At 48.0% G+C, this 25,041-nt stretch overlaps 9 protein-coding genes across 9 annotated transcripts; 5 read left to right on the top strand and 4 right to left on the bottom strand.

Annotated features, from left to right (window-relative positions):
- Window positions 1–463: 463 nt before the first annotated feature.
- BO83DRAFT_463271 (Six-hairpin glycosidase) lies at window positions 464–3,166 on the bottom strand (the record flags this gene model as incomplete). Its single annotated transcript, XM_025537328.1, has 2 exons — window positions 464–2,372; window positions 2,409–3,166. The coding sequence occupies 2 exons, from the start codon at window positions 3,164–3,166 to the stop codon at window positions 500–502; spliced, it is 2,631 nt and encodes an 876-aa protein (XP_025389190.1). The 3' UTR covers window positions 464–499.
- Window positions 3,167–5,567: 2,401 nt separating this feature from the next.
- On the top strand, window positions 5,568–6,953 carry BO83DRAFT_463265 (uncharacterized protein; the record flags this gene model as incomplete). The annotated part of the gene is made up of 3 exons (XM_025537327.1): window positions 5,568–5,667; window positions 5,932–6,159; window positions 6,351–6,953. The coding sequence occupies 3 exons, from the start codon at window positions 5,568–5,570 to the stop codon at window positions 6,944–6,946; spliced, it is 924 nt and encodes a 307-aa protein (XP_025389189.1). The 3' UTR covers window positions 6,947–6,953.
- A 5,250-nt stretch (window positions 6,954–12,203) lies between these two features.
- On the bottom strand, window positions 12,204–13,229 carry BO83DRAFT_463254 (Pfs, NACHT and ankyrin domain protein; the record flags this gene model as incomplete). The annotated part of the gene is made up of 1 exon (XM_025537326.1): window positions 12,204–13,229. One exon carries the CDS (start codon window positions 13,227–13,229, stop codon window positions 12,204–12,206), a length of 1,026 nt encoding a protein of 341 aa, XP_025389188.1.
- A 602-nt stretch (window positions 13,230–13,831) lies between these two features.
- BO83DRAFT_377472 (uncharacterized protein) lies at window positions 13,832–15,394 on the top strand. The gene has a single exon (XM_025530999.1). The coding sequence runs from the start codon at window positions 13,935–13,937 to the stop codon at window positions 15,027–15,029; it is 1,095 nt and encodes a 364-aa protein (XP_025389187.1). The 5' UTR covers window positions 13,832–13,934; the 3' UTR covers window positions 15,030–15,394.
- A 903-nt stretch (window positions 15,395–16,297) lies between these two features.
- BO83DRAFT_463248 (Di-copper centre-containing protein) lies at window positions 16,298–16,701 on the bottom strand (the record flags this gene model as incomplete). Its single annotated transcript, XM_025537325.1, has 1 exon — window positions 16,298–16,701. The coding sequence occupies exon 1, from the start codon at window positions 16,637–16,639 to the stop codon at window positions 16,298–16,300; it is 342 nt and encodes a 113-aa protein (XP_025389186.1). The 5' UTR covers window positions 16,640–16,701.
- A 1,912-nt stretch (window positions 16,702–18,613) lies between these two features.
- BO83DRAFT_310430 (uncharacterized protein) lies at window positions 18,614–20,017 on the bottom strand (the record flags this gene model as incomplete). Its single annotated transcript, XM_025527437.1, has 1 exon — window positions 18,614–20,017. One exon carries the CDS (start codon window positions 20,015–20,017, stop codon window positions 18,614–18,616), a length of 1,404 nt encoding a protein of 467 aa, XP_025389185.1.
- Window positions 20,018–21,778: 1,761 nt separating this feature from the next.
- Window positions 21,779–22,105, top strand: BO83DRAFT_387671 (uncharacterized protein; the record flags this gene model as incomplete). The annotated part of the gene is made up of 1 exon (XM_025532728.1): window positions 21,779–22,105. The coding sequence occupies one exon, from the start codon at window positions 21,779–21,781 to the stop codon at window positions 22,103–22,105; it is 327 nt and encodes a 108-aa protein (XP_025389184.1).
- Window positions 22,106–22,233: 128 nt separating this feature from the next.
- BO83DRAFT_387670 (uncharacterized protein) lies at window positions 22,234–22,653 on the top strand (the record flags this gene model as incomplete). The annotated part of the gene is made up of 1 exon (XM_025532727.1): window positions 22,234–22,653. The coding sequence occupies one exon, from the start codon at window positions 22,234–22,236 to the stop codon at window positions 22,651–22,653; it is 420 nt and encodes a 139-aa protein (XP_025389183.1).
- Window positions 22,654–23,694: 1,041 nt separating this feature from the next.
- Window positions 23,695–24,549, top strand: BO83DRAFT_358603 (uncharacterized protein; the record flags this gene model as incomplete). Its single annotated transcript, XM_025529313.1, has 1 exon — window positions 23,695–24,549. Exon 1 carries the CDS (start codon window positions 23,746–23,748, stop codon window positions 24,547–24,549), a length of 804 nt encoding a protein of 267 aa, XP_025389182.1. The 5' UTR covers window positions 23,695–23,745.
- Between the last annotated feature and the right edge of the window lie 492 nt (window positions 24,550–25,041).

Raw genomic sequence — 25,041 nt, 5'->3', positions numbered from 1 at the left:
GCAGCCCTAGGGAAAGCGCATCCTCTTATCCAACCTGCATCTGAAAGCCCAAGCTCCTGGGGCTTCGGGATAATCAAGACCGAAGAACAAGCCATGTGCTTGATCAGAAGGCTCGAGAGCTGCCGGAAAAGTTGAGCAATCCATAGGGAGTGGCCCAAGCCGACGCCAGGCCAGGGTTTCTCAACAACTGTTGGCTATGGAACGCCACAAGCAAGGCAGATATGCCATGGCCAGCCGCGTGGCCCGCAGACGGCATCCAGTCGGTGTTGCGATTGGCTGCATTGTTGGGCTGGGGTAAAAGGGAGAAAATGGCTATTAATTTAGGTTTTGCGGGGTTGGAGCCCACTCGTGCGTCCAGGGTAGCTGGAGGAAAGTCATCTCTGGCGCTTAACTAGGCTTTAGACAAAGTCTTTCACATAGATTATTCTGATATGTCCAGTTCATCAATTTTATGGGCGGCAACCCTGAATGTACATTGCTCGGAAGAGTAGAGCCAGACTCAGCCTCTGAGGGCATGAATATCAGTACAAGACCCCCCAGACACATGGACCTCTAAGCCGTCCTTGCTATCTATCTGTTGTTTTCCATTTACTGAATACGACTTGATATGAAATGGCACGCTGACGACTCCCTCTGTACCACTAGGGCCACACACGCTCAGCTGCACGCTCGTCCCATTCAACCGCCAGCTAGCCTGGATAACCCCACGAGGAGTGGGCACTCTTCCCCGTGCCCATGAAACATTCACATCCAACATTGCGGGACGAAACTCCCACTCAGAAAATCCTGCCGAAGTCGCCTGAACACCGAGGACATATTCTGAGAAAACGTACGTTGGCGCAGCTGCCCAGGGGTGTGCATGCGACGTGTAGAGGTCAAGCCCGGGTCGGCCATCAGGGTAAAGGTATTCCCAAGTTGTACCAGTATAGTAGTCATCCTGGGTCACCATCGCAGCCCAAAGTTGGTCAAGAAGCACGCTAATAGTGGTTGATCTGGCTTGGCTTGAGTTGGGGCTATTGCGACTCTCCTGCAAGATTGCTTCTAACAGGAAACCGGTGAGAAAAGGCGCAAGGTTAGTCGTTGATGAGTTGGCAGCGGAGCTCGACGTTTTGTAGCCGATTCCAAGCCGAAGAGAGGATAATGCCGTGAGGGAGGATTCTGCTTGCGTGGCATTAGCGACACCCGCAAGAATGGCCCAGGCAGTGCCGGTAATAGACTGCTCGGTCGGGCTGCTCAGGTCTGTCGCATAGTATCCCAAGCGGGCATTCCAGAGCCGTTGGCTGATCGCAGCTTTGATTGAAGTCGCCGAACGAGTCCACATTGTCGCGACATCTGTCTCATTCATCGCGGACGCCACATCAGCCATCTGGTCGAGTGTGTGGGCAAGGAGCCCCGATACTGCAGTGCCATTGTCGGACCCCGAGAAGAATGCCCCAATGTTGGTGGCGACGGCCAATCCAGATTGGTCATCGATCAAAGGCAGGATGGCTTCCACGCCCTTCTTGATCTTTGTCCAATGCTTGGCCACAAACGCTTTGTCGCCAGTGTTTCTGTAGTGGCCAGCAAATACGTTGAGAAGGAAAATCTGGTAGTCAAGAAGTCCGAAAGAAGCATACGTGTCAACATATTTCGCCGATTGGCCCATAGCAGGTGACATGCTGAAGTAGCCAGCGTACTGCGACGAGTCTGGTGCCTGACGGTCTATCCAGTATTCTAGTGATCCTGTTATAAAATCGGAGCGATAGGTGCTGGACTGGATGACGCGATAAGTGTGTACAAAATCACCATTCCAGACAAGACGGTCCCTTTTCGCGCCGTCCAGACAGACGGAGTGCTTACTGGCCATCACTCCGTATTCCTGAAGGACGGAGCTGAGCGTCATCGGATTCCAGTACAGCTGGGTACCATTCTGTGCAATGACCTCCACATCCTTGACAAGAGCGATTTGATCCTGATAGGGCCCAAAGCCCCAGGTACCGCCTGTCAGACTGCCAGAGGAGCCAGTAGTACCAGATACGATTTGCAGGTCATCCAGTGCCACGAATGTCTCGGTTCCATTGATGGTAACAGCGTATCCGGTCGCATTGATGGAAGTCGAGATCTCATACCATTCTCCCTCCTTAATGTTGAAAGGTAAGGAGTAATGGTTCACCTTTCCGGTGGTGAGAGAGGTCTGATTCACAAGATTCCACCCGTAACCCACAGCTAGTGTGTTTGCAGGGACGATCGTTCGGTTGGTATTGACAAAATTCGAGCCAGCAGGGTATTCGCTGGCAAGAACAAAATAAGGACCAAATCCGCCTACACCAGCGGCGACCTTCCAACCTGTTCCTCCACGGATAATCTTGGTCTGGAAGATCATGGTGTAGTTGCTAAAGGACGCTCCTGCCACTGATTGAGCAGGTTACTGTCCACGGAGGTACACTCCTTCGTCAGCGACTTCCCATGTTGATGGCGCGGTATCTGCAGCAATGCATGCTTGCTGGACTGTGCGTGGCCCCAAGACCCATATTTCATTATACAGACTGTTCGAGCTCTCGAAAAATCCTGGCAGTTTGTTTACCGGAGTGCGGTCATTCCCCGATTTGATACCAGCCTCGCATATGCGAACACTGCCTTCCGTGAGGAGCTTGAGGTTTTGCCAGCGAAGACCCCCTTGAATGAAGAAGGATTCCACCGACCCGGGTGAGGTGACATTGAACGTTTCGACGCGGAAGGTATTAGAGAGCCCGTTGGAGAACGTCCACGGGCCATCACCAAACGGCTCGTCAAGACCGGTCTTGGATTCGGTGTACTTGGCCTCAATTTGGACTGCAGTGGATAGAGAGTCCACATGGAAGAAGGGGAATCCCCCAACTTCGGTATCGTAGTCTAGGGTAACCAATGAGCTTTTCTGGTCAAGCGTGAAGCAGGATGCGTTTCCCTGCTGGGTATAGTTCGCGAATCCCAAGCTGGTTTCGTATCGAATAGGAAGCACGATAGTGTCACTGTCAATTTCGTCAACAATAAGCAAGTCACTAGGGTGAACATATTTACGCGCCTTTGGGCGCCCATGAGCGACCCGAACAGCAAGCTGCTGCACGCAAAGATGGTCAATAGCTTCCCCGACATTTTCATTTGTGGCTGTCCAGGGGTCAATCATACGAGCTTCCTCCAACGCTGCCATTCAAATAAGTACCCTGGCTAGTGAAATCTCGTCAGGCACCAGCTTTACCGCAGCGGTCGATATGATTGACCTGTCGGTCAATACTAATGTCGGGATGTGGGCACCTTTGGCTATCTGCCACGGCGATTGGTGCACGGGCTATCGCTTCCCCGACTGAATTAGCTTGAGGGTCCTATCCCCGCATTCCTGACGGGCTGATTTGTGCCGAATCTGCTGCATGTTCTCACTGCATTCATTTGGCAGTGGTTACTTCTTTCCCAGGTTCCCCAGCAACGTTCCGAGCAGCAGACCTGGTTTCCCACGTGTTTATGGGTGGTGCTCGATCAAGACGAAGCTGAGGGCAAAACACATTAGCCAGAAGAGGAAAGTAGAAGAGGAGCTATCCCGCCTTCTACTTTGGGAACGTGTTTGGTAAATTTCTGGCAAGAATAATACCCCCTCGGAAAGTTTGCCGAACGCAGTTCATGTGGCCTCAGGCATTGAAATTCTTGCGGCCTGAGGCATTAAATTTTAGGAACATTGCCAATCACCTAAGAAGATCGGTTCCCTAGGAGGACAACTTCTTCCTCCAGGTATACCTCCAATAAATTGGTATGATAATATTCTTACGTATAAAGATAATATCGTCCGGTTATATCTCGTACCCGGAGTCCTGTCGAGAGTGGAATAATGCCTCGCAGGAACTAACTCTTGACAATGAATCCGGTCCCATCCGGCGTTTGCGCCTTCAGACTCCTCTGTATTCAGATCAGGCCACCATCTAACATACAAAATACATCTACCTCGAGGGGTCCTGCCCCGCAGAACCAAGATCTAGCGATGTCGATCTGTGGGAGGCCTAACACGCCAACACGGGAAGATCATCGCCCTGCATTTCAATCTCGTATATGGGGCGGAGAATAAGCAAGAGATATTATCACTGAAAATGACTTGCACTCGGCTAAAGGCTATACCTACCTAGCTCGCAACTGCATTCAGAAGTCACCCACGTGTAGTGGCTTCTGAAATATTCCTCTGGGCTCTTTTCAATTCTACATGTCCACGCATAGCATCCTCCCTCGGCTAACCAACACAGAGTCTCCAACGAATATTCCACAGCGACTACAGCGTAATCTTGTCCTTGGCTGTCAGATCAGCCATATCAAATCTAAAAATGACGTGAGCATACTGTATCAAATGCAGGCATAACTGCATCACCCTAATCGGTCCTACGCGTTTCAGTAAGCATACCTCAGCCATCAGGCTCTATCCGGAGTATCCGGGAGGAGTCCATTAGATACCTAAAGCTTCGCGCAGAGCCAAGGGTGGCTATGAGTCTATCCAACAATACTTACATCGAGCATCGGGCTCAGTCAAGCAACTCTTTGGACGCCTCACATTCCTGTCCATTCATGTCCATTAGATACTTCATAAGGATTGTACGAGCACTCGTATTCAACACTAGCACAATCCAAGCCTGGTCACCTACACAAGTATAGTAAGTTCATCGAGTATTATAAATACCATCTCAAGTCGCCATGCTAACTACCTGATACATACCTAAGCCATCGCATCATCAATTTTCTCATCACTTTCCGCAATATTCAAATTTGATCCAAGCAGCTTCTTAGCATCCCCAAAATGCAACTTTTCTCAGCTCTCACCCTTGCCTTCACTACCACACTTCTCACCTCCGTTTATGGAACTGCCACTATCGGTCAAGCCTGCAGCGGCGGCAGCACTTACGACTGCACCGACGACTTCAATGCCGTGGCAATCTGTAATGGTGCACGATGGGTAGAGGCCGCCCAGTGTGGAGGTGGATGCTGCGCCTGGCCCTTGGGTGACCCCGCGCCGTTCTGTAGTTGCTAGACGACAGACTGAGGTAAGCTCCCTTTAACAGTCCTCACATGAGGCCTGGAATGTGCTGACTTCGGTATGTTATTGTTCTAGCACAGAGCCACAGCTTGAGTGTATTTGGTCTTGTTGCTGGCAGAATTAGGGGTCAATGTCTTATTATATCTTGTGGGCTATTCTATATGTGATGTATATGGGATTTATGAGTGGCTGTATGGTGGTGTCCAAAACAATGACCTATTCTATCATTATGGACATAGCTGCGTACTCCGCATGAACTAAAACCTCCTGAGGACACTGATTTATGTCCCTATAAAAACCAGTCATTTGTTCCATTTAACGAAGTAAAGCATTTGGATCTAATCGGCAGCGAAGCCTGTCTAAAAAGATAACAATGCCATACTGCCTCATCATAATCAAGCATCTGATAAATATGTCCTTTCCGATGTCGAGATTTCTTTCCATTTTTTTTCAACACGAGAGAGAAAATATGTTGACATGATTCTCCACTATCAAGTGGAAGATCAAAACGCTAGCCTGTTCTAGTTTGGTCCAAGGACTAGGCATGACCATGTACCATTATAGAGCGTGCTTGGTTAATTTTGGCCGCCATTTCCCTGCTGTGCCAACTCACGCCCCGGCTCGTGGCATTGGTAAAGGACAGGGTAGGTCATTCACAATAGCATACTGGATGAACGGTTCGAGCTCATTATATACATTGCTTCTTTAAGACGTATAGTCGAGAGATGCCCGACCTTCTCACCAAAGCGAAATCTTCACTTTTCAGGAGAAGACAACATGAGAAGAAAACACAATCTACCCGAGGCACCTCTCCTAGCAAGGAAGGCTTTAAAGCCTCAAAAAGCCCGACACCCAAGCGTGAAAATTTAGAAAGACCTGCCTCCGCATCTGACTATCTCTGGGTCCAGGCCGAGCGCAAATTGCGAGAAACGGTGAACTGGATAAGATTATGACAGCATCTGTTGAGATATTGCAGTCCGAGAACCGGCTCATCAATGCCGTCAACGATTACTACTCAGGCCCCCATGATAATGGCAAACTGAAATTTTTGTTCACAAGTAGACCCTATGAGCATATACAGCGTGGACTCTCCGATCTCATTAAAAATCTACCCACAATACATTTTAGTGGTGATGGTGAGAGAGAGGCTGAGCAGATTTCACAAGAAATTAACCTTGTTACCTCGACAAGAGTGCACGATATCAGCAGACAGAGATCATTGACGGATGGAGAGTGCGAGATGCTCATACATAAACTTACTGCGGTTTCAAATCGAACTTATTCATGGGTGAGCTTGATAATAGATGTTCTTGAAAACACCCTGGAGTTCTCAAAAGGCAAGGTCCACCGCACACTGAGCGATCTACCTACTATGATGGCGCCCCAGCCGAGAACCTTGTCGGCTTAGACAAAGACGAGCAACTTATAGAGCTCGGTTTTGATCTATTTCGGGATAGGGCTACCTTATACTCGACATTCCTTATTGAAGACTTCTTGAAGCCTAGTGCAAAACTTGCCCAAATAGCTGGCCACATACATGTCATAAATTCTGGTTACTTCCTGCATTTATGGGATTTTAAAGGACAGGTAGGCGTTGCTAAATGCATGGTTAGCTATCTCTTTCTGCAAGAGGATGACTTGATCACCGGTGTCCAGTTAGGGAGGGAGGATGCTGGACTCTGGAAGGTGCCAATTCTCGACTACTCTATCATCCTACATAACTCAGCCAGCTTTTCACATATGTGGAATCAGATTGAGGAGGAAACTGGCACCAGGTGGCTGGTTTGGTCCACGAGCGACCGCGAGGGAACTCGTGACAAATTGGCTGCTAAGGGTTTTCGTTTGCGATGGTTCGTGCGGTATAAAGGAAGGCAGTCTCAAACTGTGCCGGGTGAGAGCTTCAGTATTGAGCAAGCAGACTAGGAACGCTGTAGAAGCGTCCAACGTAGGGAGATTATGAGGAATGTATAAGAACAGCACTAGACGTGATTAGCAATTTACTATCGATAAAAGACGTACTGAACATTCATCAAACTAGCGCAACCTCGAATACCGCTTTGCAGTTTCTGGTAAATCTCTGAAAGCCAACAGAAAATCACAACCGTATCACAGTCTGGAATCTCTATCTTGACCCTCCTAGGACTTTCAAGATTGAAAGGATGGGCTAGAGAGCCACCCCAATTCAACCGCCGCTTTACTCCTTCATTCCATGCCCTGGCTTCAAACATGTGACGCCGCAGTCTTTGCATTTTTTGCATATTTCGAACGAAGGGCATTGCTTGCAAGAGTAATAATTACTGAAGCTGTCGGACGTGAGAACCATGCAGACTTTACATGTGTCATCGTCTCTCTTTGGAACTTTGATTGGCTCATAATCAGATGTATTTATCGATGCCACTGAATCCGTTTTTAATTCTCGGGTCAGTAGCTCCAGAATGTAGATTTTGTTCCTTCTTGTGGCTTCGGTTATTGCTGACCGGCCGTAGATATCCGTCATGGCTGGGTCCGTCCATTCATCTGGTAATTCCAGCAAAGCCGCGACAACTCGTGCCATTCCAAGAGTGGTTGCAATTATTAGCGGCGTGCGATCATACTTGTCACGAACATGCGGGCTGCTTCCAGCTTTCAGTAGTAGCAAAACCAGGTCTTCCGAATACAGCCTGAGGGCAGCCAAGATTGGGGACAACCCGTCAGTTGGATTGGGGTCTGCACCGCGCTCGAGCAGAAGACTGACTGTCGCCTCAACCGCTTGACAGCCTGGCCAGTCGCTTATTCTTGATTCATCGTATCTATAAGCATCCAAATGTCGCTCAAGTGCCCATGATAATGGTGCTTTACTCGAGCCTTCAACCTGGTTTGGATCAACCTTCTTATCAAGAAGCATTCTCACAACTGCCTCATGTCCATCGAGAGCAGCCAAGCATATTGGCCTGACGCCATACTTGTTAATGGGATCTGGGTCTGCATTGTATTCAAGCAACAGTTCAACCAAATCATCTGCTCCATTGTGCGCCGCAAAGGCCAAAAGAACCCAATGATCCCAATTCTCCCGGGCGCTGAGATCGTTCGAGTCCAAAACCTCTTTGGAAAGTTCAGACTGGCTCTGTACATCAGATTTAGACATTGACTCTTGAGTGTCGGCTCTAGGACTTTTCGTAGTGTTGGGGTCAGCGCCCCTCTGCAGCAAGAGCCTTGCAAATTCTGTGTTATTGTGACGCATCTGAGTCACATAAAGGAGAGGGGTAAATCCATAATGGTTTTTGGAATTAATATCAAACTGCTGAAGAGGTCCCTTGTCCAACAAGAATTGAAGCATAGCCAACAACTCCGCAACGACGGCGTGGTGAAAGAGATTCGAATCCTTTTCGTCAACTAGAATCGGATCATCTACGTTGGTAAGGAAAAAGTCAACCAGCTCAGTACTACCAGTCCAAACGGCAGCAAACAAAGCTCTCCCAATATCCGGGTTTGCGGGAAGCTGACTGAATAGTGCCTTGACCACGTCAAGATTGCCGGACACCACTGGGGCTTCAAAAAGCGAGGCCGTTGATTGTGCAGAACTTGTCTCCTCTTCAAGAGCATTCAAGACCATTTCAGTGACCTCTGCATTTCCAGATTCTACTGCTCCTTGGAGAAGACCCGAGTCCTTGGCGTTGATATCCACGTTCGTTTGTAGAACCTTTGAGACCAACTCGCAAGATCCTGTCACTGAGACCCAAAACAGGTGACCTTTTGCACAAGGCCCAACTGTTCTACTTCGTCCCATGCAAAGAAGCTCCAGAAATGTATAAACATCATCGTCGGTTAAGGGCTTCAGCAAGTCACCCCATAGCTCGCGTGCGAAGGAGACGTACTCTGGGGATTCCTCGGCGGGGTGTATAGGTTGGCTGAAGTGGGCTATATACACCTGCAGTCCTCGATGAATTTCTTCCAGTTCTGGGTCGAAAGCTTGCCCGTTTTCAACCAGAAAAACTGCGGCTTTTACAGAAGCGTCAAAGTCACGACTCTGGGGATAGAAGTGTTGGAGGGCGGCGCCTTTGAAAATGCAAATGTCGTTGGCTATGTTGAATAGAGCAGTGCATTGAAGAAGGTTCATCTGCCCCAGGTCTGCACCCTCTGCTAGTAATAGTTGGCATATTTCCGGATTGGCATACTTAGTTGCGCCGAACAGCGCTGTCTCAAACATGGCGTTAATTTGCCCAACATCGGCTCCTCTTGATAATAGAAGCTCCACGGTCTCTACCGACCCGCTTTCAACCGCATAAAACAGTGGTGTGCTCCCAGAAATATCTGGTGTGTTGGCTGAGAGACCGGCATCCAAAAGAGTAGCCACGATCAATGGTTTTGCCCATCTTGATGCAGGAAAGAGGGCAGTCTGAAGGTACTTGTTCTGGATATATGGATTTCCTCCATTTTCCAGAAGCACCCGCACGACCTCTCTATGTCCATTCTTGGATGCGAGGAACAGAGGTGTCTCTTTTTTCCCATTCTGTTGGTTAGGGTCCGCTCCATGCTTGAGCAACTCAAGCAGCACTTCCACATGACCTAATAGCGCTGCACGAGAAAGGCCAGATTCGGTAAGGATCGGCAGATTGGACGTATTAACGCCGGTCACGAGAGACTTGCCCATTTTCATGAACAAAGTTGATAGCTCTTCACCAGTTACAGGCTCCATTGACGTAATCCAGGGATTGGATCTTTGTAGCGATGTCGGAGAGTATTCGCGATTTGGATCAGCACCTGCTTCGAGAAAGCGGCGTACTATACCCACATCTCCACTTTCAATAGCATAGTAGAGAGTTGAAGGAGAGTTCTCAAGTGTGGCTCCGCTATCAAGTAGTATCTTGACCAAATATTCATTTCTTCTAGCCACTGCCGCTGACAGTGGTGTGTCGCCTTCTGAATTGGCATAATTTGGGTCGGCACCATTCTCAAGGAGGAGAATCGCCGCCTCCCTATGGCCAGTAGAGATGGAATTTATGAGAGGGGTGCCCACAGGATCAACAACTTCGTCAAGAAGAAAGACCGGACCGTCCTCTTCTAAGGCATCTGCGACTTCGAAGAGAGAAGTGAACAAGTCGTCATCACACGGACGTTTCACCGCTTTCGCGTCATGAGTGTAGTCAAGCTGGACATTTTGGGAGGTCAGAAGTTGAATCATTGCAATCTGCCCGGTAGTAGCTGCATAGGCTAAAGCAGAACGGCCCTTGTTATCCCTGGCATCACAAGAAACACCGTGCATAATGAGGAGTTCAGCCAATTGGTCATGCTGGGCGATAGTCGCATGTATCAGAAGAGTCTTCCCTTCTTGGTCCTTGAAACCTATATTGACCCGACCAGACTCGAGGAGGGTCTGTGTTGTTTCAACATGACCCTGCTCAATGGCCCACATAATAGGTACCTTTCCCGTAGAATCTACCATGTTAAGCTCCACACCCTGGTTGATGTAATGAGCAATGACCGGGTGAAGATTGAAGTAGCAAGCAAGGTGGACTTTTGTCAACAAGAAAGAGTGACTCCACGGGATTGGGGTCTCACCCAGCAGAGGCCTTTTGAAGTAATTGTAAACGCCAAGTATCAGGGCCTGGCCAGACGCCCGCACATTGGTGTCCAACTCCAAAAACTGCAAGGAGAGTGTCAGTAAATCAGATGACTTTTGAAGCAGCGGCGACACATGTGCTCCCCAATACGAGGCACAGTAAGTAAAAAGAGGATATTGCTTTTCCCTCTGGACAAAGCTTGATTCATGGCTGCAACGGAATGTTGAGAAAGAGCCAAAGCTGAGATAGGTGAGGTTAATCTTTGCGATCTCGACTTCACCATCCCGAAGATGGCTACTCCTTAGCAGGTATACCTTTGTGGTGTGATGTACCAAACGGATTATACCTGTGTTTTGATCAAATGCAATCAGCCCGGCACATAAACTGTCGATAGTGTTCGGATCCATGAGATTTTCCCGGTCGGGAACCGTCATGCCTGGCTTGGTCCCAATCGCGTGTGCGAGCTGGTCTGCCGTGAGAGCTGTCTTACTGAACGTGAGCCAAGACAGAGCCCTCAACGCCACTTTCGACTGAGAATCATCGTCGTCAGGTTCCCCTTGGTTGGAGTCTCCTTGGGATGTAATCCGGAGCATCGCCTGATCATATGCTAGCTCAAGGGCGGTTGTTCCTCAAGGTAGTTGGACAAGGGCGTTTTTCAATTGTCGGACGGTGAGGAAGCCCATAAGATGATTCATGTGCAGTTTAGCAAGTAGAAAACTAAAGGAGGTGAGCGCTGGATCAAAATGAGTTATGTGGTAGCCTTACACTCCATCTGCAGCCCTGACAACCTCCGACTGAATTTCATTCCGAAGTTCAGCGTTTTGTGTTGTCTTGGGAATGCGGAGCTGGGGCATACGTCCTTTCACGTATTGTAGGACATCGTCGTCGTGAGCCCTGATTTCTTTGCAAGTAAAAGGAGCAAGACGAGAAGAGATGTCATCGTTATAACGAGATGTCACAAACAGCTTTAGTTGGTGGCTTTTTCGAAGTTTGCATAGAGCGTCAAAAAACAACAATGAGTCTTCCCGGCTTGCAGAATAGAACTCATCCAGGGCATCGACAACCAGGAACACAACGGAGTAAGACCCAATGGCTTCCAAGATAGTTTTCTCCAACTCCGCAGGTCGAGGTCGGGTACCATTCGAGCTGTGACTCTCATGAAGCTCCAAAATACATGGAAGCAGGTCTGCATCTGGGGACTTCAGTACAAGTTGTCGAACGAGACTTTGCAGGAGCTCCAGGTGGTAAGTCTGCCGATGTTTCGGCTGGTAGCTGCAGAACTGAAAAGCAACCTTCACATTTGAATCGCCCTTGAATAAATTCTTCAAATGCTCTACCACGTTGGATGCCATTATTGTCTTGCCTGCACCTGGGATCCCAGGACAGAAGAGAGTTCGCGATTGGGTATCATCGCTCAACCACCGAATGAATTCTTTTGAAGGTATAAGCCATTGGCCAGTCCCTTCTTGTTTCAAGCTGATAATATCGTTCTGCTGATCCACAAATTCTATTGAGCTGACCCAATCGAGGACCTCCCTGGTTTCCCTAGTTGTCACAAACCTTCCGACCTTCGAGACTTCGGTATGGACTATCGTAAATATCAGCAAACGCTCTGATGTATCTGGGACTGTCGTATGGGATTACTCACCTTCTTGCACCCTCTCAAGTATAGCTTTCGCTGGGGGCTCTCCGCAAACATCCTTCACCTGTATATGTTCCAAATACCCCTTTGCGCACGCGGCAGCCACTGCAGCTGCATATGGCTGCCAGCGGTCGTTCTTATGCGAATCAGCGTAGTCCGAGATTCCTCTGATCACGACGCAAGGAAAATTATTCATCAATCCCGCAGCCTCCATCTCAAGACAGATAGCCCCATGCTTGTCTCGAATCTCATCACGCAATGCAGCATTCTTAACGACAATGTCACCTGAGGCAATTGTTCCATAATGAATAACTGGAGCATCATCAAATCGATCCTCGCGCTCCACGGTCTCCGAATCATCGCATTTCGAACAGTTCTTCCCCGCGGCATGAATGTACTCCAATTTAAACAGACGGTCCAGTGATTGGTCCGGACGCGAATATCCCTTCTTGCGCATAAATGGATGCTTCTCGAGCATTTGTTCGATGTAGAACTCTATTTTATTCTCTGCCATCATGTGTTGTGCTTGCATTGCCCCAAGAGCTGTGCCTAGCGATCGAGGGGGCAGAGTCAAAGCAGACCGAGTCTCGAACGAGCCATCGGCCAATTTCTTGCCCAGGGCATAGGCCACGACACCCCCAGTCTTTGAGTCACTACTGATAACAACATCTCCGAGACGAACATCCTGTTCATCCCGGCTCTCATAATCAGGAATGCCGGCCCCGATACCCACACAGAGACCTATGCGAACATTAGGGAAGGTAAATAGCATGTCCTTCACCGAAGCGGTTGCGGAAGACGAGCCAAGCTGGTTCTTTGGCAGGCAAGCGATTACCACTCGAAAATGACCGATAGTCCCCAGCGTGTAGCGATTCTGATCTGCTGTTGCGGGTGAGGTCTGGGGCTCTCCATGGTCTTCCCTATCAAGCATTCCCCTTGCTGCAGCTAGTTCAACAAGAAGGGCACATATCCAGCCCACGGTGTACTCCTCGTTGGCGTACGGCGATAATCGCGGGCTAGACATAGCGTTCAGGACAGTTTGATTGAAATGTTATATATAAGCTGTTACTTATACATGAATTACCAATTGGTTAACACAGTGAATTGCAGATGCATTTCGTGAAATCCATTTGCGCAGAGCATGTCAGATCCCCTACCCCGCAGGAACAGCCGGACCACATGATGGGGCTAGATTATGCACATTCAACGCGGCTCGGGTACACATGTTGGGCTCATGTCTCCAACCCCCGACTGCTGAAGCACCGTGAAGGAGAGTCAGAGACAAATTCCATTCTTGTTTATTGCAGCAATAATGCAGCCCTTCCCATTGATGGAATCTGTAAACGACCTAGGTTGCCCCTTGACCAGGAATGAATCGCAGCCCCAAATACGCCTCAAAAGCATAACTATCTAATCAGTAGTTTCGTACTCAGTCAATCTGATATATACAACCTATGGGCTTAGGACTATAGAGTGGTGTTCTCAAGAGCTAAACAGAGGTCACGGGATGACTACATGATGCCGTCATCCCGCGTGGCGAATTCTCTGTGTAGAAAGAGATCATCTAACAAGGAGCGGCTCCTCAAATTCACTTCTGAACATTATTCTATTTTTCAGAGCGGCTATCAATAACACTGGCAATAGCAACATTATACGCAGGGAAAGTAACACGCGAAGCACCCAGATTCGTAACATAGCAATATCCCCCCACCAATTACTTCGTCCAAACATGTCAATATACAGCCATATCGCAACCAGCAAGGAGCGCCATGACCAGATCCAAGCCGAACTCGCTAGTGTAGAGAGCAGTCCAGAGTCTCTCCAGTCGCATGAAAACTACCTGGCCGAGCTCCGGAACGAGCTGACCAATATCAATAGACAGTTGTCGCAACTACACAAGATCACCAAAGGGAACCGCGAGCTGCACGAAAAGTACCGCGACAGCACAGTACGCCGTCTGTTCTATCGAGCGAGGGGCAAGAGAGAGGAATTTGAGGCCAAAGCCGACCAAGAGATGCGCGATTACTACGACGCTCTAGCCAAGGAGAACCGTGCGCAGGCGCAGCGGGAGATGCTGGAGGCGCAGGTCGCGGACGCGGTCGCTCAAGAGAAGGAACTCCGGCGTGCATGCACTACAAGAGAACGGTTGCATGCCGAATTGGATGCCATCTACAAGCGGATTTTTGAGGGACGGACGGAAGAGTTCCCCGAGGAGGATGCGCAGGAGGAGACAACAAAGCAGGCGCGGCGCGAATATGGGCAACGGCGCGAACTATGGAGTGATCTTCGGCAGGCGACGCAGTGTCTGGCGCGAGCGCAGCTGACGCTCCGAGAGGTGCTGCTGAATTTGGCAGAAACGCTGCGGTACTGTGAGAGGGATCTGTGGAGTTTTGGAAGCTCCCTGGCGGATTGGCGGCAGCAAGACTGTCTGTCCCGGGCACAACAGAAGGTTACCCAGACGCAAATGCTAGTCACACAGGCCAGACGACTGGATCCCAGAGTGCAGGCTCTGCCGGCCATGAACATTGTTCAGCACGACTGGGTTGGTGAGCTGGTCTTTGGCACCTTTCTGTTTCACACCGACTTTTTGGGCATGATGCAGCAGTCTGTTCTCGAGGTGAAGCGTGCGGAAGAGGTTCTGGCAACGCAAGTTAGACAGGCAAAGTCCCGTGAAGATGATATGCAGGCCCAAGTGGAAGATGCGCGAATGGCGTTTGAGACCGCACAGCAGGATCTACGCCAACTCAGATATGAGCTCTTCATGAAAACTGCGGATCCTCCACCGCCCTACACCGAGCCGATGTCTCCAGGGATCAGTGTCTAGACCTGACAGCTGCTTAAACATATCAACCAAGTTCCAGTACCGTATGACAATAATATATGTCCTATAGTAAAGGTACGGGAAAGAGAAAAAGATTCACTGTTCCTCGCTCTAACAATTCAACGGACATCGTGGGGTTACTTGACGTTTCGATACCAGTTTCCGAAAATTATATGAGACTTCCATCTACAACATATACTTTCGGTTCCCTGAAGCCGTCACTACGAGGTATCTCGGGCGGAATAGAATTGTAGGGGTTGCTTATGCCAGATTTCCATCTGGCTTTGTTGGCTGTCACCTCTAAATTTAATGCTTTTGCTCCAGGATGATTTTCTGTTTTTGACAGAACCCAAATTCCGATAGTAAAGACATACTACTATTATAGGTACTGTCCTCTCTATAAACCGTTTCAATACCTTGAATATTCGGAGCACTCCACTCCGCGGCAGCCACGAAGCAGAAATGAGCTCTCTCTCGCGGTGGTTCATTCTCCCGAATCCCACGCCTCTCTAGGAGTCAGAAGTATAACACAAGTAACCTCCTCCCGTATCCATCACCTGCTCGATGGCCGCATCAGGAATGATCTCGTACGAAGTGAGATTGTAGTCCAGGGTGACGTCGACCCAGCCGGTGGATGGCCCAGACTCGATGGTGTAGCCGCTTATCTGGATTGGCAAACTGCCAAGCCCAGCAGTTCCGGTCAATGAAGCCGTGGTGCAAGTAAAAAGACGGGGTCGCCGGGGGATCCAGATACATCGCCCATCACTCCGCCGACGCCGCCGTGGCCCCCGCCGTGCAGATACTGGAAGGTGCAATCGAACATATCAGTGCAGTTTCCATAGGAATTGCACATCTCCGCTTAGTGATCACTTGTGATGTTGCTCTGGTTTTCATTGACATCCCTGAAAACACAGTGGTTGGTTTCCTCCATGCCAAAGCCGATGTGCAGGGTAGTGTTTGCAGAATACTAGTGGACAAGCATAACGTCTGTCAGTGGGGAGGTCTGGGAGATTTATCTAGTATCGCCTCCCAGTGCGAGAGACAAATAAAGGGAGTCTTACCCCATCTGTCACACAGACGTAGCGAAGCTGGTTTTGATGCGCAGCAATGCCGCTATATGGAGTACTCCGCGGAGATGCTGCCGAATGTTGATGGCGAGAAGATAGAGGCGTTACTAAACGCACCGGAATCCTTTCCCTCGTCCCACCATCTGCAGAAAACCTCAATCAGCCACAAGAAAAAGATGAAGGTAAAGAATACATATAGTAGTTTTACGTAGGGATTGGGCCAGTGTAATTGCAGTGCTTCCGAAGGAGGGTTTTGTGGGCGTGGACGAAGTATCGATGCCAGGGGAGGAAGACCCCATCCCCGTGAACATAATCTGTGAGGCTTTGGTGTACAGCAACCGGATCAGTGTACCGGTCAGTGACATTGGACAGATGCGTTTCCGCGGGAAGGTCCCAGAGACACCGCTCGGCGTCCAGATACGCTATCTGCTCCGATGAATCCAGACTGCTCCATTCGATGCGTACCGCCGGGTTGGTGCAGTTAGAGAGGGAACTCCGAGCTGCCACCACGGCAGCAAAGGCCAGATGTAGCCGGGAAGACCGCATGGTGAGCGAGTGAACTGTACTGACAGGTTGGATGATAACATGAAGGATCCAAGATATCTAATTCTACTGCCTGATCAAGCTGAGGTAGGTGGTCTATATAGGCACGGAGATCTTGCTTTGGGGTCTCTAGTGGGCACGATTAACTACTCCGCATTGGGCATGATTATCGTGGCTCCGCACATCTGCCGGAAATATCCTCTTCATTCCTTCCGCTTTCTCCACTTCTTGACTTGGGCTCAGGAACATAATTCTTTGCATGATCCCTGTCTACACCATCAGATTACGACATGGCCCATATAAGGAACTCCAATTGTGGCTATTCAGTGTGATTCCATACCATGTCGAAGGGCCTGGCATTGAAGGCAGTATATTCCCATATCATCGTAAATAGAGCCAAATCCGCCAGTCGATCATCGGCTGATTTTCCAGTTCAAATAGCTGAAACCATAAGATCCTTCATTTTCGACGCACCTTTGTGACTTGACTCAGCAAATTTCAGTGGAGTCGGTGAACTGCATCTACAAGCATTGGAGGCATCGTCCGGTATTGACAACCTGCTTTCCTAGCACATGATTATTACAGCTAGGGTGATATTTAAGATACTGAAGTACTTGCCAATGATAACCGGTCTCTGGCCTGAAGAGCATGTAATTGACTGTCAGAATCCACTCCTGATGCACATTATGGTGAGTTTCCTTCAGGTATTTACCACTCAGGTATCCGTAAAAAAGAACTACCAATTCAAAAGCTCAGAACACGCATCGGCCATTGGCTCCACTTGAATGATTGACTGCGCTATTGATGTGATTCTCTCTGTTTTCCGGCTTCACTTTGACACCGTCACGCTCACATTTCCCCCCCCAAAAATGAAAACCTGTCGCATTGGTATGCCCTGAGTAAATAATCCCTCCCATATGATCACGATAGAGCCTTTCTGGCTCTAGTGATGCTTGGACGCGATTTGAAATTGCGTGCTTCTGAGACTAAGCCTGACGTAGAGCTCAATTCTCTTATAAGATGAAAGATAAGAAGCGGTGAATAAAGGCATTAATAGTCAACTGAATCTGAAAGAGAAGGTATAAATAAGAGACAAGAATATACAATAACATAAGTGTAGTCGCGGCCACCTAGCTCAACTCAGTCTATTATGGCTACTTTCTACTTTACTTGACTAGATAATATCTACCTTAATCGTGTACACTCCAATAGTACCTGATACCTGAATATCAATGAAAGAATTTCTGTACCATTTAACAAAGGAAAAGTAAAAGTAATAGGATAGATCATTCGAGAAATCTCAGTTTTTCAGTATGGTCTCCGGGATTCCTGACCTATTTACTCCTGGGATATGAAATTCATCTATGTACAATATACTTATATGATCTCCTTGCATAATTTGCTGCAACCGTTATTGAGAAATTTATGATATCCAGATTTCAAGACAATCAGCTCTTTTATGTAACCATCTCATAGTACAAAGACTAAAATCTACCACGAAATTTCTAGAATATTGTTCTAAAGACACATAGATTAAGATAAAGAAATCGGGATGATATCAGACTTTCATTCTTTCAGGAATCATTATTAGACACATGAAAAATGAATATAGTTATCCAAGATAATTGGGGTACATTCCATTCTGCTTCATTCCACTGTGAAGGGCTTGGAGAGTAATTCGGTCACCGCGTTCTTGGTATCAGTGAAAGGCCATACCCAGACCCAAGCAGCATATCGAAAGCAGATGCACTAGCTGCTAAAAGTGTGATCTTGGCATAGAGTAGTGTGAGTCAATGACGATAGTGTATGGAATAGTATAGCCACATATAAATGATATTTACACAAGAAAGTCTCATAGATAGAATGCAACGGATATTTATCTTCAAAAAGAATCGGTTGTGATGCTCTTGCGCCTGGTCAGGCGACCAATAGAATCAAGTGGTATAATATATCGATACAAAGCCTGAACTCCAACCATCACAGCTTCGAATCACTGATCGTCCGACTAATATCAGACGCCCAACAAAACAGCGGCTCTCTCTTTAAGCACTCCATAACAGGCTCCTCCAACACAATTCTCACTTCCCACAATGGCGTCTTCTTGGCTCCACCAGAACCCGGCCTAGCAGGCATAATCCAACAGACCCCATTAAGTCTCGGATCAGGTATATCGAAGGTCACCACTGGGCCCAACACAGTGCCATGATTCAATCCATACGGATTGAAATGGCGGATACTGCTCACAACTAGCTCGGGCCGTTGAGCCTGCAACGAGCTCCAATCGTCCAGGGTGTTGATGTGGGAGACGTAGCTGGTGGCTTGCTCGGTGGTGATGCTTCGGATCTCGTTTCTGATTTGTAAGGCGACTTCGTGGATTAATGAGATATCGGCGATGGGGTCTGGGGTTTTGCCTGAAGTGGATCGAGTAGACAGTACGCATTTAGCGCGCATCAATGCATTTCCTATATAGGTGCCTAGCTTGGGACGAAGAATAGACCGAATATCAACGACACAGGACAATGTGGAAGGTGTGTCTTTGGGTGTAGTTGGTGATAATGCTTGCTTTGCTCTGGCGACGGAAATCCAAATAAGCGCGGTGAGAATATCCAAATTTGTTAAATTAGGTTTAAGTGTTTGACCAGAAGTTGTGGAGAACATAGAGTTGCACTTTTGCTTGAGCATGCTGATCTTTTCTGAGGACAGGGCAAATTTCCGACTTTTTGGGCTGGACAGAATCTTTGGTTCAGCTTTAATTTCATCTCGAATATTGTATGGAGTGGAGCTCCTCATCGATGTAAGCTGCAGCTTTTTTTGAAGCTGCGCAGTCATGCCTGTGAATGCCGAGTCACCTCGACAGCACGCAGCCAAAGAGTCAAAAATAGCGACCACCCCCAGTCCATCCATCATCCGATGGTTGAAGGTCACGCATAACACTAGACCATCTGTCATCACGTTGGCCTGGAATCGCAATACAGGGCTCGGATCGGTATTGGGTAGGTGGATAGGAATTGGGACGAAATTAGCATGTTGCGCGTCATCGCCCTCCACGGCGGAGGTTTTAGCAGCATGATGCACGACCTTAAGCATGGGTGACTGGTGGAACGTTGATGCATCTGCCGGTGTTATTTGCATCGAGTTCTGCTTGCCGTTCAGCTCTTCTACCGTCACTATGTTACCGCTTAGGAAGGGAAGGGCGTGTAATAGGCGCAAGATGCCATTTTGGAGAACGGGGATGGCATCTGATGGGGAGTCGGGCTTGAAGGTAAGGTATGCGAATAGGTGGATTGGAGGGACAATATGGTCCAATGGGCTCAAGGTGAAGGGTTCGAAACTTGGAGGGGTGTCCAGGGTAATAGATCTAGTATTATGATGTTGTGCCATCTTGAATTGCTGTGATGAGTTGGATACCATGAAACACTGACATCCAGGATGGAAGGCATTTATATACCCATTTTGTTGGTCAGCCCTTCTGGACCAAGCATGCATACTTTCTCAGCCTGAAAATGTCTCTGGTAACTTGATTTCGCGAAGATCCTCGACCGCACTGGGACGGGCCTGTCAGCTGCCAGGAAAGCACACACCACCCTCCCCACGCTCATGCCCGCCTCAGCTGAAGCCGAACTATCGATCTGTTGACCATATAATAATCAGAATCCTGGTATTATCAGTCGATTTAGCCGAGTACTATATCCACTTATGCAATATTTTGTGGGCCGGACGCACTAGTTCCAAAGTTTGTTCGAGTGGAACATATGACCCTTCAAGCTCTCCTCTCCGTCTCTACTACGCCATAGAAAGATGGTATATTTTTATAACTCCTTTCCATATCATATACATGTTTGAATGCTGTTGGTGAAGTCAAAGCATGCAAGATATATATCAAATAGACCGACGACACGGTGTAAGGCTTCACCAGCGATACGTGGCCTGAATTGTTTTTGAAGTGTGTTGGGGACAGAAAAAGCAATATGTCTGCTTGATGCATCTCGGACTTACTTGAACGGAGTCTGGAAAATTTTGCCAGACTTGCGTAGATATAATATGATATGGCTGGACTTTACAACACACAAATCATACAAGATTAGCATGGTTACATAAGTTTCCATTGGGAAAATTGAAAAAGAAAGAAAGAAAGATATTTGATCTATTTTTCAAATGGGGAAAAAAAGAAAGAAAAGAAAAAAAGAGATAGCAAACGTGTTATTTCTGATCACAACATCTATTCATCACCTAACAAACCGATCGTCTCTTTGGCTAAACTGTGTTTAGGCGGACTTGGAAGTTGTACTATGTAACCTACACGGATATGTGGCTACAGCGAGTCAATCGGAAATCCTAATCATCAGTACCTTTCAAAATGATAGGAACATTCTGGCCAGGAATAGCGTCGGGGGAAGTATTTACGTTCGCCATATGCCCGTCCAACCGAGTCAGTCACACAACCTGGATAGGAGCCTTCTTCGAAATACTGCCCCCAAGAGATGATGAAGACAAAGCATCGAGAAGACCCTACCCGATTAGGGGGCGAATAAGGGGAAAAAAAGAAAGAAGAACATACAACAGAAGGGATTCGCTGGTGGTCACCCACCCAACTACTAACCTCCCGGCGTGTGGCTTAAGTACGGCTGAGCGGACGGGAAGCCCTGTTTTCCACACCCTGTGGTCGTATGTATTGAGCCTGTTATTTTTAGTGCTGATCAATATACTCTGTAGTACATCATTTCTCAACTGCATTCACTGAGAGTCAGCAATAACCCCTCTGCAAATTTGTAGAAGTTGATACAGTTCAAGCTCAAAAACCATCCCCCTCTACGTCAACTTTTAGTGGACTCGGCTGTGAAGGCTGAGTCAACACAGAGCACTGAAACCCAGTCTTGTGTCCCACCGGCTGTAAGAGAGGGATTTCGAATCCACTCGGATAGTGTTGTCATACGTCCATTGAGTATGGATGTTACTCGGGCAGCCGAGTCAGTCTCATCTTGCGCTAGCGACTCTTCCGAAATCCAGAGCACGATCAGAGGTCTCAATGATCAAATCTTACACAGTGACATACTATCGCATTTTGGATCGACCGCAGTACTAGGTCTTACCCCAAACCTGGCTATAAAACTCGGCAACTACATCGATGTGCATCATCTAGCAATGGTGGAAGACCTAAAACACCATAATTTGCGTGTTCCTACATCAGATACTCACGGTGTGTTGCAACAAACTGGCACCACTCGGAACTTCGTCTTCATGTCCCGTGTGCCGGGACAACCGCTGGACTCAATTTGGAAAACGCTGAGCCCCTACCAGAAAGCTTTGGTCCGAGAGCAACTAAATGTCACCTTCAGTGAGCTAAGGTTGCCCTCTTTCACATCATCCGACGAACCTGGTGCATTGTACGGTGGAGGCACGCCTCGCTGGTGTAAAGATACCAGAAGGGAGACTCGTGTGGCTGACACGCCGATAAGCAATGAGACATAGTTCAATCATTTCCTGTCTTTTAGCCCTCGGCGTACTGAAACAAGTCAAATTATGATAATTCAATCATATATGACAACTGGACACAAATTAGTTATGACTCATGCAGATCTTCAACCCTTCGAAACATCATGCTCAAAGTCATCCCTTACTCATCTGGCCCCGACGAAGTCTATGGACAGCATCTACAGGCATCCGAAGCCTTGGCCTGTACAGACGACTTGCCGTCAGAGCAAGAAACCATTACAGGTATTATATATTGGGAAACGTGTGGTTGGTACCCAGAATACTGGCACTACCTGAAAGCATTGAACACGATTTTTCCAGGGTGCGATTGTGAGGATTGGTGGGAGTACTTGCCAATAACGATCGGGGTTTGGCCTAAGGAGCATGCAGTCGACCTGATTTTTAAAAATAGTGTAAATGACCCGGCAATGGCATTTGGAAAACTTGTAATGGTATGCTCACACGGCAATGAATCAAATAATATGATCTGGGAGGAGCGGGAAGATAATGGCTTCTACCTACTTTTATGCTCTCGGTCTCAGTAATGAAAAAAAGTGAAAACAACCAACAGCAGCGTTTCTAGGTCGAAGTAATTAATCGACAAGATGCAGGTGTTTCAATGAAGTTTGATAAAACTTTCTGGCGCATCGATTCTGGGGGGCTTTCGACCCGGGGGCAATGTGCAGTAGTTCCGTCTGCTCCATCCCCTCCAAGACTTCCATGATCCATGCCAGGTAGTTCCAGGTGGCACTTTCATTATCGACGGGGTAATTTTGAATTATTGACAAAGCCAGGTCTTTGTTCACTTGAAGGGATGGTCCCGCAGTACACTGCGTGCTTGATGCGTTTCAATAGTAGAGGATCTCTGAGGCTGGGCTCTTATACGCAGTAGCCGTCCTTGTTCAGCCCAACCTGTAGAATAATAGACTTTGCGTTGGCATCTTTTATCCAAATGGCCCGGTGGCAAGGCTCATCGGTCTCAGCCCTATACATGACCACCGTTATACGACTGTTCATATTGTTTGTTCTATGAGGGACTATCAACTATGTGTATCACCAGTCTTCCCCAGTAGGGTGTTTTGACTAACGGAGACATCATCGATCCAAGAATAAGAGACACAACATAGGTTTTCCTGTTTTCAAGGGGCCGAGGACATGAGGAAGATGTTCATCTAGTTGGCAGGCTGGGTTGGCTCAGAAAATATGAAGTGAGTCGAATGTGAATTAGATCTACATGGAATTCAAGGTCAGTGTGAATTTAAACTAATGACATTCAACTAGATATGATCACATTTTATACCGATCATCTCACTCACTCTAGATATCCCTAAGCCCAGACTACTCATATAATTATCACACTCTTTAATCCTGTGAAGAAATATTTCTCGTATTTCATCATATCATTGCATAGACACAATGCATATCACAAGCGTTGAACCCCAGAGCCGTTGCGAGCTATCTCGGTACAGACTGGTTCTAGGTTTGAAATCAATCTACGGAGCAACTAATCAGTGGATGTGAGAACGAACAACTTCTTCCCGCCAAACCCCGCACGGCCTTCCTTCGTGTCTTCCACGCCACATAATCTCAACTTTCATCAATAACATCACGTCCACTCCCAACTACAAACCTACATTATGAATGCAAACTTTCCAGAGCCACACATCCACCTTCCGAAAGACCCTCACACCCACACAGCCATCCTCCTTCACGGCCGCGGCAGCAACGGGCCCGAATTCGCCGAGGAACTGTTTTCCTCTTCGACATCGGCGGGTCAAAATCTTCCCTCCCATCTCCCAACCTGGCGCTGGGTATTTCCCACCTCCAAAGACCGCTGGAACGATCGCTTCCAGGAGGAGCTATGTGCCTGGTTCGATGCGTGTTCTCTAGATGATATCACTGAGCGCCAGGAATCACAAGTCCCTGGATTGCGGGAATCTGTCTCTTATGTTCTTGAAGTCCTGGGAAAAGAATTGGAGCTTCTTAATGGTAAGACCACACATGTGTATCTAGGTGGGATTAGTCAGGGCATGGCAACTGCAATGTGGAGTTGGTTTTGCGCGAGTAGCAAGGTGCAAGGGAGATTGGGGGGAGTCTTGGGCTTCTGTGGATGGATGCCGTTTGCGGAGAGGTTTGAGGATGGGGATTTGGATCGGGGGAGACGGCTGGTTGAGTTTTGTTCGGAGGCTTTGGGGGTTTCTGCGGGTGAGGATATGAGATTTTTGAGTACGCCGGTGCTTTTGGTCCATGGGACAGATGATCCGATAGTTTCTGTGGAGTTGGGGAGGCAGGTGATTGGGATTATGAAGCGGGCGGGGATGGAGGTGGAGTGGTTGGAGTATGTTGGGGCAGATGGGGATGGGCATTGGATTAAGGCGCCGGAGGGATTTGATGCTATTTTGAGGTTCCTACAGTCAGGGAATGATCGTGTGAAAAGGTAGTAACAGAATTAGATCTTATAGCCGCAGATAAACATGCCTTGATATTGAAATGTGTAATGAGAACTAGGAAAAAAGTGTATGATACAGTGCAACTGTTCACGTGTAGCCATTCTCACAAATGTCATCAAGCGTCAATTGTCCTCATCCATCGCTCTCTGATCTTCTAATTCCTCTACCTCCAAAGAAGCCTTCTTTAATGCTTGTTCTCGTACTTTCATGTCCTCAAATTGATCACTAGGAACCCATTCCTCATACCCTACTCGAATAAAATCCTGTCACATTCTCATCTGCTCGTCGTCTACATCTTGGGCGCTTGCCAACCTCGGACATTGTTTCTACTCAGTTGGTGAATGCACAAGTGTATAAAGTTGTGCTTTGCTGCCATTGATGCCTACTCAGTTGTGCGACCACTCAAAGCGGTTTGATTTAAGAATCAAGTTATCACCCTCCCATGAATTACTGGCGTGATAAAAGAGGCGTCTCAGTCTACTA

Source organism: Aspergillus eucalypticola, assembly GCF_003184535.1.
Source record: "Aspergillus eucalypticola CBS 122712 chromosome Unknown BO83scaffold_9, whole genome shotgun sequence".
NCBI classification, from domain to species: domain Eukaryota; kingdom Fungi; phylum Ascomycota; class Eurotiomycetes; order Eurotiales; family Aspergillaceae; genus Aspergillus; species Aspergillus eucalypticola.
The sequence above is the reverse complement of the archived record's forward strand: the minus strand, read 5'-3'. Positions and strand labels throughout refer to the sequence as shown.